Here is a 14,681-nt window from a genome sequence, read left to right as displayed (position 1 = left end):
GGCTCCGTTTTTCAGTCTCAAGATTGCTTTGGCTATTCGGGGCCTTTTTGTTTCCATACAAATTGTGAAATTTTTTGTTCTAGTTCTGTGAAAAATGCCAGTGGTAGTTTGATAGGGATTGCATTGAATCCGTAGATTGCTTTGGGTAGTAGAGTCATTTTCACAATGTTGATTCTTCCAATCCAAGAACGTGGTATATCTCTCCATCTATTTGTATCATCTTTAATTTCTTTCATCAGTGTCTTATAATTTTCTGCATACAGGTCTTTTGTCTCCTTAGGTAGGTTTATTCCTAGATATTTTATTCTTTTTGTTCCAATGGTAAATGGGAGTGTTTTCTTGATTTCACTTTCAGATTTTTCATCATTAGTGTATAGGAATGCCAGAGATTTCTGTGCATTAATTTTGTATCCTGCTACTTTACCAAATTCATTGATTAGCTCTAGTAGTTTTCTGGTAGCATCTTTAGGATTCTCTATGTATAGTATCATGCCATCTGCAAACAGTGACAGCTTTACTTCTTCTTTTCCGATTTGGATTCCTTTTATTTCCTTTTCTTCTCTGATTGCTGTGGCTAAAACTTCCAAAACTATGTTGAATAAGAGTGGTGAGAGTGGGCAACCTTGTCTTGTTCCTGATCTTAGTGGAAATGCTTTCAGTTTTTCACCATTGAGGACGATGTTGGTTGTGTGTTTGTCATATATGGCCTTTATTATGTTGAGGAAAGTTCCCTCTATGCCGACTTTCTGGAGGGTTTTTATCAGAAATGGGTGTTGAATTTTGTCAAAAGCTTTCTCTGCATCTATTGAAATGATCATATGGTTTTTCTCCTTCAATTTGTTAATATGGTGTATCACCTTGATTGATTTGCGTATATTGAAGAATCCTTGCATTCCTGGAATAAACCCCACTTGATCATGGTGTATGATCCGTTTAATGTGCTGTTGGATTGTTTGCTAGTATTTTGTTGAGGATTTTTGCATCTATGTTCATCAGTGATATTGGCCTGTAGTTTTCTTTTTTTGTGACGTCCTTGTCTGGTTTTGGTATCAGGGTGATGGTGGCCTCGTAGAATGACTTGGGGAGTGTTCCTCCCTCTGCTATATTTTGGAAGTTTGAGAAGGATAGGTGATAGCTCTTCTCTAAATGTTTGATAGAATTTGCCTGTGAAGCCATCTGGTCCTGGGCTTTTGCTTGTTGGAAGATTTTTAATCACAGTTTCAATTTCAGTGCTTGTGACTGGTCTGTTCATATTTTCTATTTCTTCCTGATTCGGTCTTGGCACGTTGTGCCTTTCTAAGAATTTGTCCATTTCTTCCAGGTTGTCCATTTTATTGGCATAGAGTTGCTTGTAGTAATCTCTCATGATCTTTTGTATTTCTGCAGTGTCAGTTGTTACTTCTCCTTTTTCATTTCTAATTCTATTGATTTGAGTCTTCTCCCTTTTTTTCTTGATGAGTCTGGCTAATGGTTTATCAATTTTGTTTATCCTTTCAAAGAACCAGCTTTTAGTTTTATTGATCTTTGCTATCGTTTCCTTCATTTCTTTTTCATTTATTTCTGATCTGATTTTTATGATTTCTTTCCTTCTGCTAACTTTGGGGTTTTTTTGTTCTTCTTTCTCTAATTGCTTTAGGTGCAAGGTTAGGTTGTTTATTCGAGATGTTTCCTGTTTCTTAAGGTAGGATTGTATTGCTATAAACTTCCCTCTGAGAACTGCTTTTGCTGCATTCCATAGATTTTGGGTCGTCGTGTCTTCATTGTCATTTGTTTCTAGATATTTTTTGATTTCCTCTTTGATTTCTTCAGGGATCACTTCGTTATTAAGTAGTGTATTCTTTAGCCTTCATGTGTTTGTATTTTTTACAGATCTTTTCCTGTAATTGATATCTAGTCTCATAGCACTGTGGTCGGAAAAGATATTTGATACAATTTCAATTTTCTTAAATTTACCAAGGCTTGATTTGTGACCCAAGATATGATCTATCCTGGAGAATGTTCCATGAGCACTTGACAAAAATGTGTATTCTGTTGTTTTTGGATGGAATGTCCTAAAAATATCAATTAAGTCCATCTCGTTTAATGTATCATTTAAAGCTTGTGTTTCCTTATTTATTTTCATTTTGGATGATCTGTCCATTGGTGAAAGTGGGGTGTTAAAGTCCCCTACTATGAATGTGTTACTGTCGATTTCCCCTTTTATGGCTGTATTTGCCTAATGTATTGAGGTGCTCCTATGTTGGGTGCATAAATATTTACAATTGTTATATCTTCTTCTTGGATCGATCCCTTGATCATTATGTAGTGTCCTTCTTTGTCTCTTCTAATAGTCTTTGTTTTAAAGTCTATTTTGTCTGATATGAGAATTGCTACTCCAGCTTTCTTTTGGTTTCCATTTGCATGAAATACCTTTTTCCATCCCCTTACTTTCAGTCTGTATGTGTCTCTAGGTCTGAAGTGGGTCTCTTGTAGACAGCAAATATATGCGTCTTGTTTTTGTATCCATTCAGCCAATCTGTGTCTTTTGGTGGGAGCATTTAGTCCATTTACATTTAAGGTAATTATCGATGTGTGTGTTCCCATTCCCATTTTCTTAATTGGTTTGGGTTCGTTATTATAGGTCTTTTCCTTCTTTTGTGTTTCTTGCCTAGAGAAGTTCCTTTAGCAGTTGTTGTAGAGTTGGTTTGGTGGTGCTGAACTCTCTCAGCTTTTGCTTGTCTGTAAAGGTTTTAATTTCTCCATCAAATCTGAATGAGATCCTTGCTGGGTAGAGTAATCTTGGTTGCAGGTTTTTCTCCTTCAACACTTTCAATATGTCCTGCCACTCCCTTCTGGCTTGCAGAGTTTCTGCTGAAAGATCAGCTGTTAACCTTATGGGGATTCCCTTGTGTGTTATTTGTTGTTTTTCCCTTGCTGCTTTTAATATGTTTTCTTTGTATTTAATTTTTGACAGTTTGATTAATATGTGTCTTGGAGTATTTCTCCTTGGATTTATCCTGTATGGGACTCTCTGTGCTTCCTGGACTTGATTAACTATTTCCTTTCCCATATTAGGGAAGTTTTCAACTATAATCTCTTCAAATATTTTCTCAGTCCCTTTCTCTCTTCTTCTTCTGGAACCCCTATAATTCGAATGTTGGTGCGTTTAATGTTGTCCCAGTCTCTGAGACTGTCCTCAGTTCTTTTCATTCTTTTTTCTTTATTCTGCTCTGCAGTAGTTATTTCCACTATTTTATCTTCCAGGTCACTTATCCGTTCTTCTGCCTCAGTTATTCTGCTATTGATCCCATCTAGAGTATTTTTCATTTCATTTATTGTGTTGTTCATCATTGTTTGTTTCATCTTTAGTTCTTCTAGGTTCTTGTTAACTGATTCTTGCATTTTGTCTATTCTATTTCCAAGATTTTGGATCATCTTTACTATCATTATTCTGAATTCTTTTTCAGGTCGACTGCCTATTTCCTCTTCATTTGTTAGGTCTGGTGGGTTTTTATCTTGCTCCTTCATCTGCTGTGTTTTTCTGTCTTTTCATTTTGCTTATCTTACTGTGTTTGGGGTCTCCTTTTTGCAGGCTGAAGGTTCGTAGTTCCTGTTGGTTTTGTGTCTGTCCCCAGTGGCTAAGGTTGGTTCAGTGGGTTGTGTAGGCTTCCTGGTGGAGGGGACTAGTGCCTGTGTTCTGGTGGATGAGGCTGGATCTTGTCTTTCTGGTGGGCAGGTCCCCATCTGGTGGTGTGTTTTGGGGTGTCTGTAGACTTATTATGATTTTGGGCAGCCTCTCTGCTAATGGGTGGGGTTGTGTTCCTGTCTTGCTAGTTGTTTGGCATAGGATATCCAGCACTGTAGCTTGCTGGTCGTTGAGTGAAGCTGGGTGCTGGCGTTGAGATGGAGATCTCTGGGAGATTTTCGCCGTTTGATATTATGTGCAGCTGGGAGGCCTCTTGTGGACCAGTGTCCTGAAGTTGGCTCTCCCACCTCAGAGGCACAGCACTAACTCCCGGCTGCAGCACCAAGAGTCTTTCATCCACACCGCTCCTTAATTTGGGATGATTCGTTGTCTATTCATGTATTCCACAGATGCAGGGTACATCAAGTTGATTGTGGAGCTTTAATCCGCTGCTTCTGAGGCTGCTGGGAGAGATTTCCCTTTCTCTTCTTTATTCTCACAGCTCCCAGGGGCTCAGCTTTGGATTTGGCCCCGCCTGTGTGTGTAGGTTGCCAGAGGGCGTCTGTTCTTTGCTCAGACAGGACGGGGTTAAAGGAGCCGCTGATTCGGAGGCTCTGGCTCACTCAGGCCGGGGGCGGGGGGGGGGGGGTCACGGAGTGCGGGGCGGGCCTGCGGCGGCAGAGGCCAGCGTGACGTTGCTAGCCTGAGGCGCGCCGTGTGTTCTCCCGGGTGAGTTGTCCCTGGATCCCGGGACCCTGGCAGTGGCGGGCTGCACAGGCTCCCCGTAAGGGGGTGTGGATAGTGACCTGTGTTCACACACAGGCTTCTTGGTGGCGGCAGCAGCGACCTTAGCGTCTCATGTCTGTCTCTGGGCTCTGCACTTTCAGGCGCGGCTCACGCCCGTTTCTGGAGCTCTCTTAAGCAGCGTTCTTAATCCCCTCTCCTCCTGCACCAGGAAACAAAGAGGGAAGAAAAAGTCTCTTGCCTCTTCGGCAGGTCCAGACTTTTCCCCGGACTCTCTCCCGGGTAGCCGCGGTGCACTAACGCCCTGCAGGCTGTGTTCACGCCGCCAAGCTCAGTCCTCTCCCGGCGCTCCGACAGAAGCCGGAGCCTCAGCTCCCAGCCCCGCCCGCCCCATCGGGCGAGCAGACAAGCCTCTCAGCTGGTCAGTGCCGGTCGGCCCCGATCCTCTGCGCTGGAATCTCTCTGCTTTGCCCTCCGCACCCCTGTTGCTGTGCTCTCTTCCGCGGCTCCGAAGCTCCCCCACTCCGCCACCCGCAGTCTCCGCCCGCGAAGGGGCTTCCTAGTGTGTGGACACTTTTTCTCCTTCACAGCTCCTTCCCGCTGGTGCAGGTCCCGTCCCTATCCTTTTGTCTCTGTTTATTCTTTTTTCTTTTGCCCTAACCAGGTACGTGGGGGGTTCCTTGCCTTTTGGGAGGTCTGAGGTCTTCTGCCAGCGTTCAGTAGGTGCTCCGTAGGAGTTGTTCCACGTGTAGATGTATTTCTGGTGTATCTGTGGGGAGGAAGGTGATCTCCGAGTCTTACTCTTCCGCCATCTTCCCGGAAGTCCTATTGCTGATTCTTGAGTCTTCTCTTTGAGCTGTTACTCATGGAGATTTTAATTTTAGCTTTACCATCTTCTTTCACAAGTTTATAAAGTTAATAAGAAATAATTTTTTAAAGTCCGGGAAGATCCCACATGCCGCGGAGCGGCTGGGCCCGTGAGCCATGGCCGCTGAGCCTGCGCGTCCAGAGCCTGTGCCCCGCAACGGGAGAGGCCACAACAGTGAGAGGCCCGCGTACCGCAAAAAAAAAAAAAAAAGAAAGAAACCCTCTGATACGATAATAAAAACTTAAGAGACATAAACCATAATTACTTTGTATATTCTTCAGAAACTATCTATAACCAAGTCTGACATGCTTGAATTTAACATTATTTAAATAAAATAACAAAATAAAAACATGACTTGTGAGGAGGTAGAAAGCTGTTCAGCTTCCCTATTCTGTTCTTCCTGAGTTAATGATGACAGTGGCTAAGTGATTTTAAATTGTTGTAAAATGCAAGCCCAATGAAAATCCAGCTGGACTGATTCAAACCATTCTGAGGGCAGAGAACTGAGAAATTTAAATTGCAGCCTTCTCTTCCAATTTGATTAAACTAATGTAAAGTAAGATTCTGTTTATATAAATAAATGTTTAATTAAATGAGGCATTGATAATATAAACAAAAATTAAAAAACAAAGTTTGCTAAAGTACCTCACAGCATGGATGACCATTAGAAGTAAGTTAAAATTAAACAATGATTTCAGACTTCAAAATTAAATACAATGTTAAACTAGAAAAAGTGCCAACACACTTGGGCAGGCTGTCAGGTATTTACGAAAGTTAAAAACTAGTGAAAAATTACTGAAAATATTTTCTACTCTCAGTATTTTCTGATAGTTATTAAGATCAGTAAATAATTACCTTCAGTAAGAGAAAAAAATACCTCTATTAAGAACAAAGGTGCAAAAATAAGAAAGCACAACCTGAGAAATCTGAGAGCACAGTCAAAAACAGAAATTACATTCTACCTATAAGGCAATAAATATTTACATGCAGGTGGAAGAAGAAGTATCACCTTGGTCAGCAAATGAGAAGGTTTTCCTGCAATGTTTCTCAGAAGAAGGGAGGTTTCCCTGTCCAGATAGGAGTGCTTGTGCAGGAAAAGAGAGAGAAAAACAAACAAACAAAAAAGGCAATAGAAGTCAGTGGAGGTTTTATGTGTTTAAAATATAACGTTGACAAAGCAAGAATGATTCTCTACCATTAATTTCATATTTTACCTAAACTCAATGAAATATGACCAAATTTAAAAAAAGAAAAAGAAAAGGAGGGGGAGGGAAAGATACCACCTTTGCCAGCAGGCATGCCCTAGCCCACTCCTGCTGACCCCTCAGCTCTGGGAAAATGGATCACACCCTGCAAAGATCACAAAGATCACATTTGTCTTTTAGGGCTGTGCTTCTGAGTGCTGTGCACACAGCACAAATAAACAGGTGTCAAAGACGAATGACTATCCCTATTCCTTCCTCAGTTTTAAAACTTTTGCAAGTATTTCTGACCAAATCAATGACAGCCACACCAAGAGGAAAAATGTCCATAAATATTTTGCCTAATGTTATCACGTGTTTTCAGTAAAATTTTATTAATTCACTCATTATATCAGTATTAACAGTACTGTGTTGCCCAAGTAAAGGACTTGTATAGCAAATGAATGATATAAACAAAATATTATGAAGTGTTTTCCCTTAAGTTGGTTAAATGAATTCAATTAGTATATTTTCATAAAAATGATTTGTGAATAACATAGTCCCTAACTGTCCTCTTCCCCCTTAAAACCTTTTTAGTAAGGTTGTAAACATTGTAAGTTATGCTTTTGCAACTGTATTTATTAAACTCATATAGTATAAATTGCTGCTGTTTTGATATATGTGTAATTCAGACTTGCTTATCCCTAAATAATTCTAAGTTAGTATTTATTTTTTAATGTTATGTAGTTACTAACCACCATTTAAAACAATGCATGGCACAGCTGAGTAGAGTTATAGAAAGTATTCTATAATATTATATTTTATAAATCTAAGTATATATCAAGTTATTCTTGAGGAACAAATTTTTTGGAGAGAAATACTAGAACAGCACCTACTCTCATAAAGTTCATTGTCACAGATAACAAGATACACAACTTCAAAATTAAAACACTGTTACAGAAAATAATATTAACTTAATCTTTGCTCATATCTGCACTATGTTGTGTTGGGTTTGCTATATTGTATGTCACTGCCTGTATTTTTTTTTTTTGCTTTTAGTTCAAGATGAACCTTACAAGCATACCTGCCCCTTTCACCTACTCCTGGGGGGAAAAAAACAAAAAACAAAACAAACAAACAAAAAAACCCTAAGGGCTTCCCTGGTGGTGCAGTGGTTGGGAGTCTGCCTGCCGATGCAGGGGACACGGGTTCGTGCCCCGGTCCGGGAAGATCCCACATGCCGCGGAGTGGCTGGGCCCGTGAGCCATGGCCGCTGAGCCTGCGCGTCCGGAGCCTGTGCTCCGCAACGGGAGAGGCCACAACAGTGAGAGGCCCGTGTACAGCAAAAACAAAAAAAAACAAAACAAACAAGAAAAAAAACACTAAAAAAAAAAAAACCCCTAAGATTTAAAACAAAAACTGGACGTTTTCATCAATATTAGCACTAAAAGGTCAAACAATAATAAGAACGGAGAAAATTATCTCTAGGTCCTCATTTACCTAGATGGTATAATCCCCTGAAGGTAAAGATTAGTTGGCTCACCTATAAAAACGCCAGGTTAAGCAGAAGTTTCTGAAAATTGAATTTAATTTGAGGTTAGCAATCAGCTAAGACCAGGAAGAAAACTGAGGACAATTAAAAAGAGCAACTATAACTTTCATTGCTCTTATTCTCATTCATTTTTTGTTATTCATATATAATGGGAAAAACGTATTCTTACGTAATTATGTAGAACATATAGAAAATAATTTCTTGAAAACCTAGTCCTATCTGTCTTACTCATAAAAGTTACTTTCTCAGATAAAGATCCCCCAAATGAGTAGAATATCTATATTCAGATAATTATTTTTCAAATTAAAAAAAAATTCTGCTTGAGGCCATCGAAACAAACTATTCTTTGGTAAATATAATTCTAGACATTAAATTCAAGTTTAAACTTAAAAAAAAAGATCTTACAAAATTTAGTCAGTCTTCAAACTCAAATCACCTCAAGACTTCAAATCACTAAAAAAATCTATATCTGATCAGTAAGAAACAATATTATCTAACTGTATTTGTTTAAAGACCCAGAAGTAGAAGTTACTGATTTTAAAATACTGAAAGGTTTAAATACCTTAAAATAAAAAGAGGATAATCATTAATGGTTGGTGACCCCCAAAAACACCACATCTAAAAAAATGAGACTACAAGCAGTAGCTGAACAAGATCATAACCCCTTTGTGTTTGGGACAGTCACTCAGCCATGCACTGCTTCACCACTGGCCAGGGCTCCACGTTCCCTCTAAGCCACAAGTATTTGTAGCAGAAAAAAATGAAAATCTAGAAACCACAAGCAGCTAACACCTTCCTTCAATAAATGCCTTATCTTCCTTCCCCTACTGGCGCCCGTCACACAGTGCTCTAGAATTGCTCAGGAGGGAGGTGCTGGTGGCCGAGAACTGGTTACTGGAGAAAGATGCGAGAGGGATGAGGAGAGTGGAGTGCAGGTGGAGGACTGAGAAAAGGGAAAGACACAGTGTTCTGGGCACACTGTTAAGTCAGCCTCAGTCTTGGTACACGTGGCTCATAACAAAAATGCACATAGCTTCATTTAAATAGGGCCTTCTTATACTTTCTTTCATTTACCACTAACAACACAAAGTCAATAGCCTATTTTTAATCCATTTCACTGGTGTATTAGCCCATTTTCTCTTTCTCGTCTATTTCCCTCCTTTTTTCATTTATTCACTATTTATTCAGCGTTGAACCTGGAACCATGCCAGGCACTGGAGATGCAAAGGCACTCCCTGCTCTCACAGAGTTTAGAGTCTAATAGGGAGATAACTGACAACTGTAATACAGTATGTTAAGTGGTATAGGAGCAAGTAAGAGGTAGAGGCAGTGTCTAAACCCAAATTAGGGGCTCAGCAAGTAAGAGGTAGAGGCAGTGTCTAAACCCAAATTAGGGGCTCAGCAAAGGCCTAGAGTCCTGGAGGATGAGTAGGAGGCAGCTGTGGGTGGGGTGGAGGGTAGAGACAGAGCAAAGGGAGATATCAGTGGTTCTCAACTTGGGTGGTGCTTCCCTCAAGGAGGCATTTCATAAAAAGCTGGGGATATTTTGGGCTGTCACAATGAGGAGGAGGGGGGCATTACTGGTATTTATGAGGAGGGAAGTCAGAAATGCTAGATGCCCGGCAAGCACGGAACAATGTCATATAATAACAAGTCCCACATCACACATGAATTTTTAATGTCCTTATTACAGATGGGAATTCCTGTTGATAACAATCTGAGTTTAGAACTCAGTAACTCCATTTTACACATAAGAACAAAGTATTTCTATATAATTTTGATATTCAGTGACTCTTCCAGGAATGCTATTTACCATGTAAAATAAATTGAGGGAAGCCTGCACTTAATTCCCGTTCAACATTTACCAAGAATTATTCATTATGTTGGAAAATCATCTCACCAATGGAAACCCAGCTTGAAGTAAGATTTGCCAATATGAGAACTGGTATTATCAGTGTGCACTCTGTCACATGCAAATAAATGACAGGAGAGAGCTGATATTCCTTTTAACAGAATTAAGAACCAGATACTGTTAAATTAATGAAAAGACATGAAAGGCAGGAATTTCACTGAGTTTCATTAACACAGATTATTTTAAAATATTTCAATTACTCTATCTTTCAGAATTATTTAAAATATAGCACAATGGGAAATCTGTAATGTAAAAAGTCAAATATAAAAATCATTTTATCACTACCTCATCCCACACTACAAGGCAGGGAATAATTTTGTCACTACAATTATAAATAAGCATCATCTTATTTGCAAGAATTTTGTACTTCACCATTTTCTTTTCTTTGGCAATCTATAAATTGTGTCAGCACATTATCCCTACTTCATTTAAGGTTATTTCCCTTTTTAAAATTACCATATACAGGAACGTTTTGTCTGCTATTATGTGCCATGACATGTTTTAATTCTGGGTCCACCCATATTTCTGCTTTGTTTTTCCTAGAAAAATGACTTCTGATCTCACTTTTCTTAAATCCAAAGTTATTAATTATAAATAAGTATAGGATTTGACTATTTCATTGTGTCTTTTAGTACAGTTTTTAAATGGCCAATAATTTAAAACCTGAAAGATACATTATAATATTATAAATTATTTTTGTCTATTTCTCCTTCATACTAGGTGTTAGGGCATTAAATTCACTAAAAAAAACAAAAACAAAAACAGGTATGTAGGTAAGTTATATTATCTATGAATTTCATTTGGGATAGTAAAAGTATTGCTATAAATTATCTGTTATAAAATAGGGGTACTGGGACTGAAAGGACTGAGAACTGCTGCCTGGGCGGAAGAGACAAGTAGATGACAATGCAAATATTACAGTACCAGGGGCTGATGCTTAAGAATGTAGGGGAGGGGCCAAAGGTAAGCTTGGAGAGGTGTTTTTCACTAAGCAGGATATAACCCATTAGTGGGTTGTGGAATCAATTCACTGGGTTACTACCAGTATTTTTAAAGGACAGGAAGGAAGGGAGGGAGGGAGGAAGGGAAGGAGGGGAGAAGGGAAGGTCAGAGGGAATCTGATTCAACTGCGTGCGTGTCAGGGACTTTTTTTTCTTTTTTTAATGCTTCATAGATGACTCTGAAGCAGCACTGTCTAATGGAAATATAATATGAACTACAAATGTAATTTAAAGTTTTCTAATAACCACTTTTTTAAAAAAGTAAAAAGAAAATGATGAAATAAACTAATATTAGCATCTTTTATTTTACATTCTTTTTTTCATACTAAGTCTTCAAAATCCAGTATGTGTTTTTATCTTTATAGCACATCTCAATTTGGATTAACATTTGAAGTGCTTAATAGCCTCTTGTGGCTAGTGGCTACCGTATGGAACAGCGCAGCTCTGAAGCATCCAGGTGTGTCAACCACTGACCAGAGGATACATTTTTGAAGAAATTAGGTTTTCTGTTAAGCATCAGTGCAGAAGAGTCATTACACTTGATATCCCCCTTCTGAAGAACAGCCAAATTTAGCAATATCTTGAGAAATTTACAGAAGCCCTTAGCTTAATAAAAAAGGTTCTGATATAAAATTTCTCTATACCAGATATACAACCACCAACATACTCTTACCATGAGTTTTAACATTCAATAATACTGTATCATACAGTTGCTCATTTGTTTCTGCTTATTTATTAAGCTTTGTTTGTGTTCAAAAAATTGAGATATATGACAAGGTTTCACCATCAGGAGTTGTAGAGAATGCATTCCTCTTTGCTAATAAAATTTGAGTAGTCCCAATGGACATGTTTACAGAACTTACAGGTGTCAGCTCAGCCTGTTCTTCTGTGAAGTCAATATGACGCTTGGCCTGCTTGCTGGGACATCTCAGAGAAATAGCATGCTGTGAAAATGCAGGAAGGAAGAAAATGATAGGTAAAGGAGGTGGAAAAGGGCAGTTCTCATTATCATGCAGGAAGAGAAAAAGATCACTGAAATGAATCATTGAAACAAAATAGTAATGAAAAGTTGCATGCACCTCATTATACTGTGCAAAAATAGAAAAGGTAAGAACCAGATGATCCTAACCCTTGATAATTTAAGGATAACCTCACTCTCCTTCTGGACAGTAGAGCTCTATCGGAGAACTACACAGAAAGAGTGTGTCCAGTACCAATTCATACTGAACCCCAACCGGGCCTTAACTGTTCTTTAGCAGTACTCTTAATCTTTTCTCCTCTCTCTAAGTCATTCCCTCTAAGCTTGTTCTTAGAGGGAACAAGTAGTTTCCAAGTTCTTCAACTTCCTGGTTTCAACCTCTCCCTATGACCTCACTTCCTTCCGTTTCTAAGAAAATCGCATCTATCATGAGGATCTTCATCCCTAAAATGTATCCTACAACTACACCCATATTCTCATCCTTCTCTCCACTTCTATATGAGTAAATACCCTTTTTTCCCCTCCAAAGCTAACCATGTCCTAGATCCTACTCATTCCCCTTCTAATATCTCAGTCTCTGATACTCAACTGGTCTAGCTTACTGGGGCTGAGAAGGACAGAAAAACATTCAATTCTTCTGGGTACCCTCCTCTTGTTAAACTATTATTTTTTACTTTCATTATTTTTTACTTTTGAATTCAGCTACGGTGTACCTCTTGCACTTATCCCTTAATTCCCTGCAATCTAGCATCCACCTTTCTTCTCCAAAGTCTTCATCCTTTGAGTTGTAATGCATTCTGTTATTCATTCTCAAAGTCATCAATGACCTTTTAACCAAGGTTTCTGTCTTTCCTATCATAGTACTTTACTCACTGTACTAAAATTGCTTCTTTGGTTGTCTGTATTGACACCCCTTTCCTCAGACAATAAATTATAATCTCCTAAGGACGTTGTGTATTATGTTCATAGTTTTATCCCTTACAGCCCGTCACAGTGTCTAGGTGCTCCAATATTTATGGAGTGTATGAATAACTATTACTTCTTGGCCTTCATGCCACTTGCTTGGCCAGATCAAGACTGTTTTTGCTTTCCCCTCTATACATTTTCTCAGTCAACATATCCTATAGCGCTGTGTCAATCACTGCATCAATGGGAGGCCTATCAAATCTATAATGCCATTATCCTCATTTTTAGGAAATAAAGACTTAAGTATTAAGGGCTAAAAAGGCATGATAAATGCAACCAACTCTCAAATGGTTCAGGAAAAAAATGTATATACATAAAAAATAAAGTGTGGCAAAACGTTAAAAATTAGTGAACATGAGTAAAGAGTTTCATGAGTTCTTTGTACTATTCTTTCAAATTTTTGTGAACTTGACATTATTTCAAAATAAAAAGTTTAAAAAATATATATTCTCTCTAGGCTCAATCTCACACAAGCTCCCATCATATTTCTAAACACTTATTGGTTAGTTAAAAAAAATCACAATCCAAGGTGTTCAACAAGAGATGGCTGCCTATATGCCATGTTAAACAGTATGATGGAACCATTATATTATTAAAATTCAACATATCCTTACCAAAAATGAATATACATATGGGAAGTAACAAAGACAATAGAAAACAGTACATATGCAAACAAAGATTAAATGTTGTTATCTTAATAAAGATGAAAAGGGATTATGCAATGATAGAAATAATTTCTTTAACGTTAAATAGGTTCCATTTCCATAAAATATTTAAATACTACAAAAAATACTACTACTATTTAAATACTTTTTTTTGGTAGTATTTTTATCTTTTCTTCATCACTACTTTCATAAATCTAAAAGCTGTGCTCAAAACACATACAAGAAGTGAATGTGAAGGTCAATTCTGCACACAAACCTTGCTCCATACCTTCTCAGTTTCAAAATCTTTCATTTGTTATAAAGCTATCACGTTCTCTATCAATCTCTCAAAAACTCTCCACAAATCTCTGCAAAGCAAGTTATGGATCACTGCTTTCTTGAACTGAATCTGTAACGTGGTAAAAGTACCATTTACGAGCCAGAATCTTGTGGGGGGAGGATGTATAGAGAAGCACTGATCTGAACACAGGAGCCCACCCATAATCAAGAAATGACCTTCTACCAAAACCATGGTTACAAAATAAAACACTTCGTTTTGGTAGCGTACACCTTAGATAACAACTGGAGGAAAGTGGAGGTTTGTGAACACACATTAATGCTTCAATAAAACGTTCATCATCTCTTACTGATATGTGTATATGCTCTTCGCAAATATTAAAAATAAATATAGCATGATGGTTAAGAATCCAGACCCTGCGGCCAGAGGGCCTGTTTCAAGCCCCAGCTCAGTCGTTTCCTGGCAATGCGACTCTGGGCTTATTATTTAACCTGTTTCCTCATGTGTAAAATGGTGTAATGACAGCATTTATCTCCAAAAGTTGCTATAAACATTAATGAGTAATAATTACATTACTATTATATCAAAAGTGGGAAACCACCAGCCATCATCTGAATTTTATTTAAGCCTCAATTCATTTAGATTAGAGCTAGCTTATAGCTGTTAAATTTTAACAATATATTCGGGAATATACTAAAACACCACAAGATGGGGATGTTGCTGCATAAATCTCTTTGCCTTTTTTCTACTGCCCATGTAGTTCTGTCTCTAGGTCTGGATCTGAGAAGCACTGGCCAGTCTAGCCTTGTCTTGATCCTCCTTCAATTCTGTGATGAAACAGCAAGGTATTGCTGACTGTCTGGGTTCAAACC

At 38.4% G+C, this 14,681-nt stretch overlaps 1 protein-coding gene across 5 annotated transcripts in view; it reads right to left on the bottom strand.

Moving 5' to 3' along the window:
* The window catches only part of RAPH1 (Ras association (RalGDS/AF-6) and pleckstrin homology domains 1), a 120,395-nt gene that overhangs the window by 57,485 nt on the left and 48,229 nt on the right, over positions 1 to 14,681 (bottom strand). For 4 of the 5 annotated variants that reach the window (XM_060152243.1, XM_060152245.1, XM_060152244.1 and 1 more), the window contains exons 5-6: positions 11,786 to 11,866; positions 6,286 to 6,360 (exon numbers count right to left, since the gene is read on the bottom strand). The exons of the other annotated variant lie outside the window; for it this stretch is intronic. In XM_060152243.1, coding sequence (XP_060008226.1) covers positions 6,286 to 6,360; positions 11,786 to 11,866 — 156 coding nt within the window. The remainder of the gene's footprint in view (positions 1 to 6,285; positions 6,361 to 11,785; positions 11,867 to 14,681) is intronic. 5 annotated transcript variants of the gene reach the window in all.

This window comes from Lagenorhynchus albirostris, chromosome 6, assembly GCF_949774975.1.
Source record: "Lagenorhynchus albirostris chromosome 6, mLagAlb1.1, whole genome shotgun sequence".
Taxonomy (NCBI): domain Eukaryota; kingdom Metazoa; phylum Chordata; class Mammalia; order Artiodactyla; family Delphinidae; genus Lagenorhynchus; species Lagenorhynchus albirostris.
This window is presented reverse-complemented; position numbering and strand designations above follow the sequence as displayed.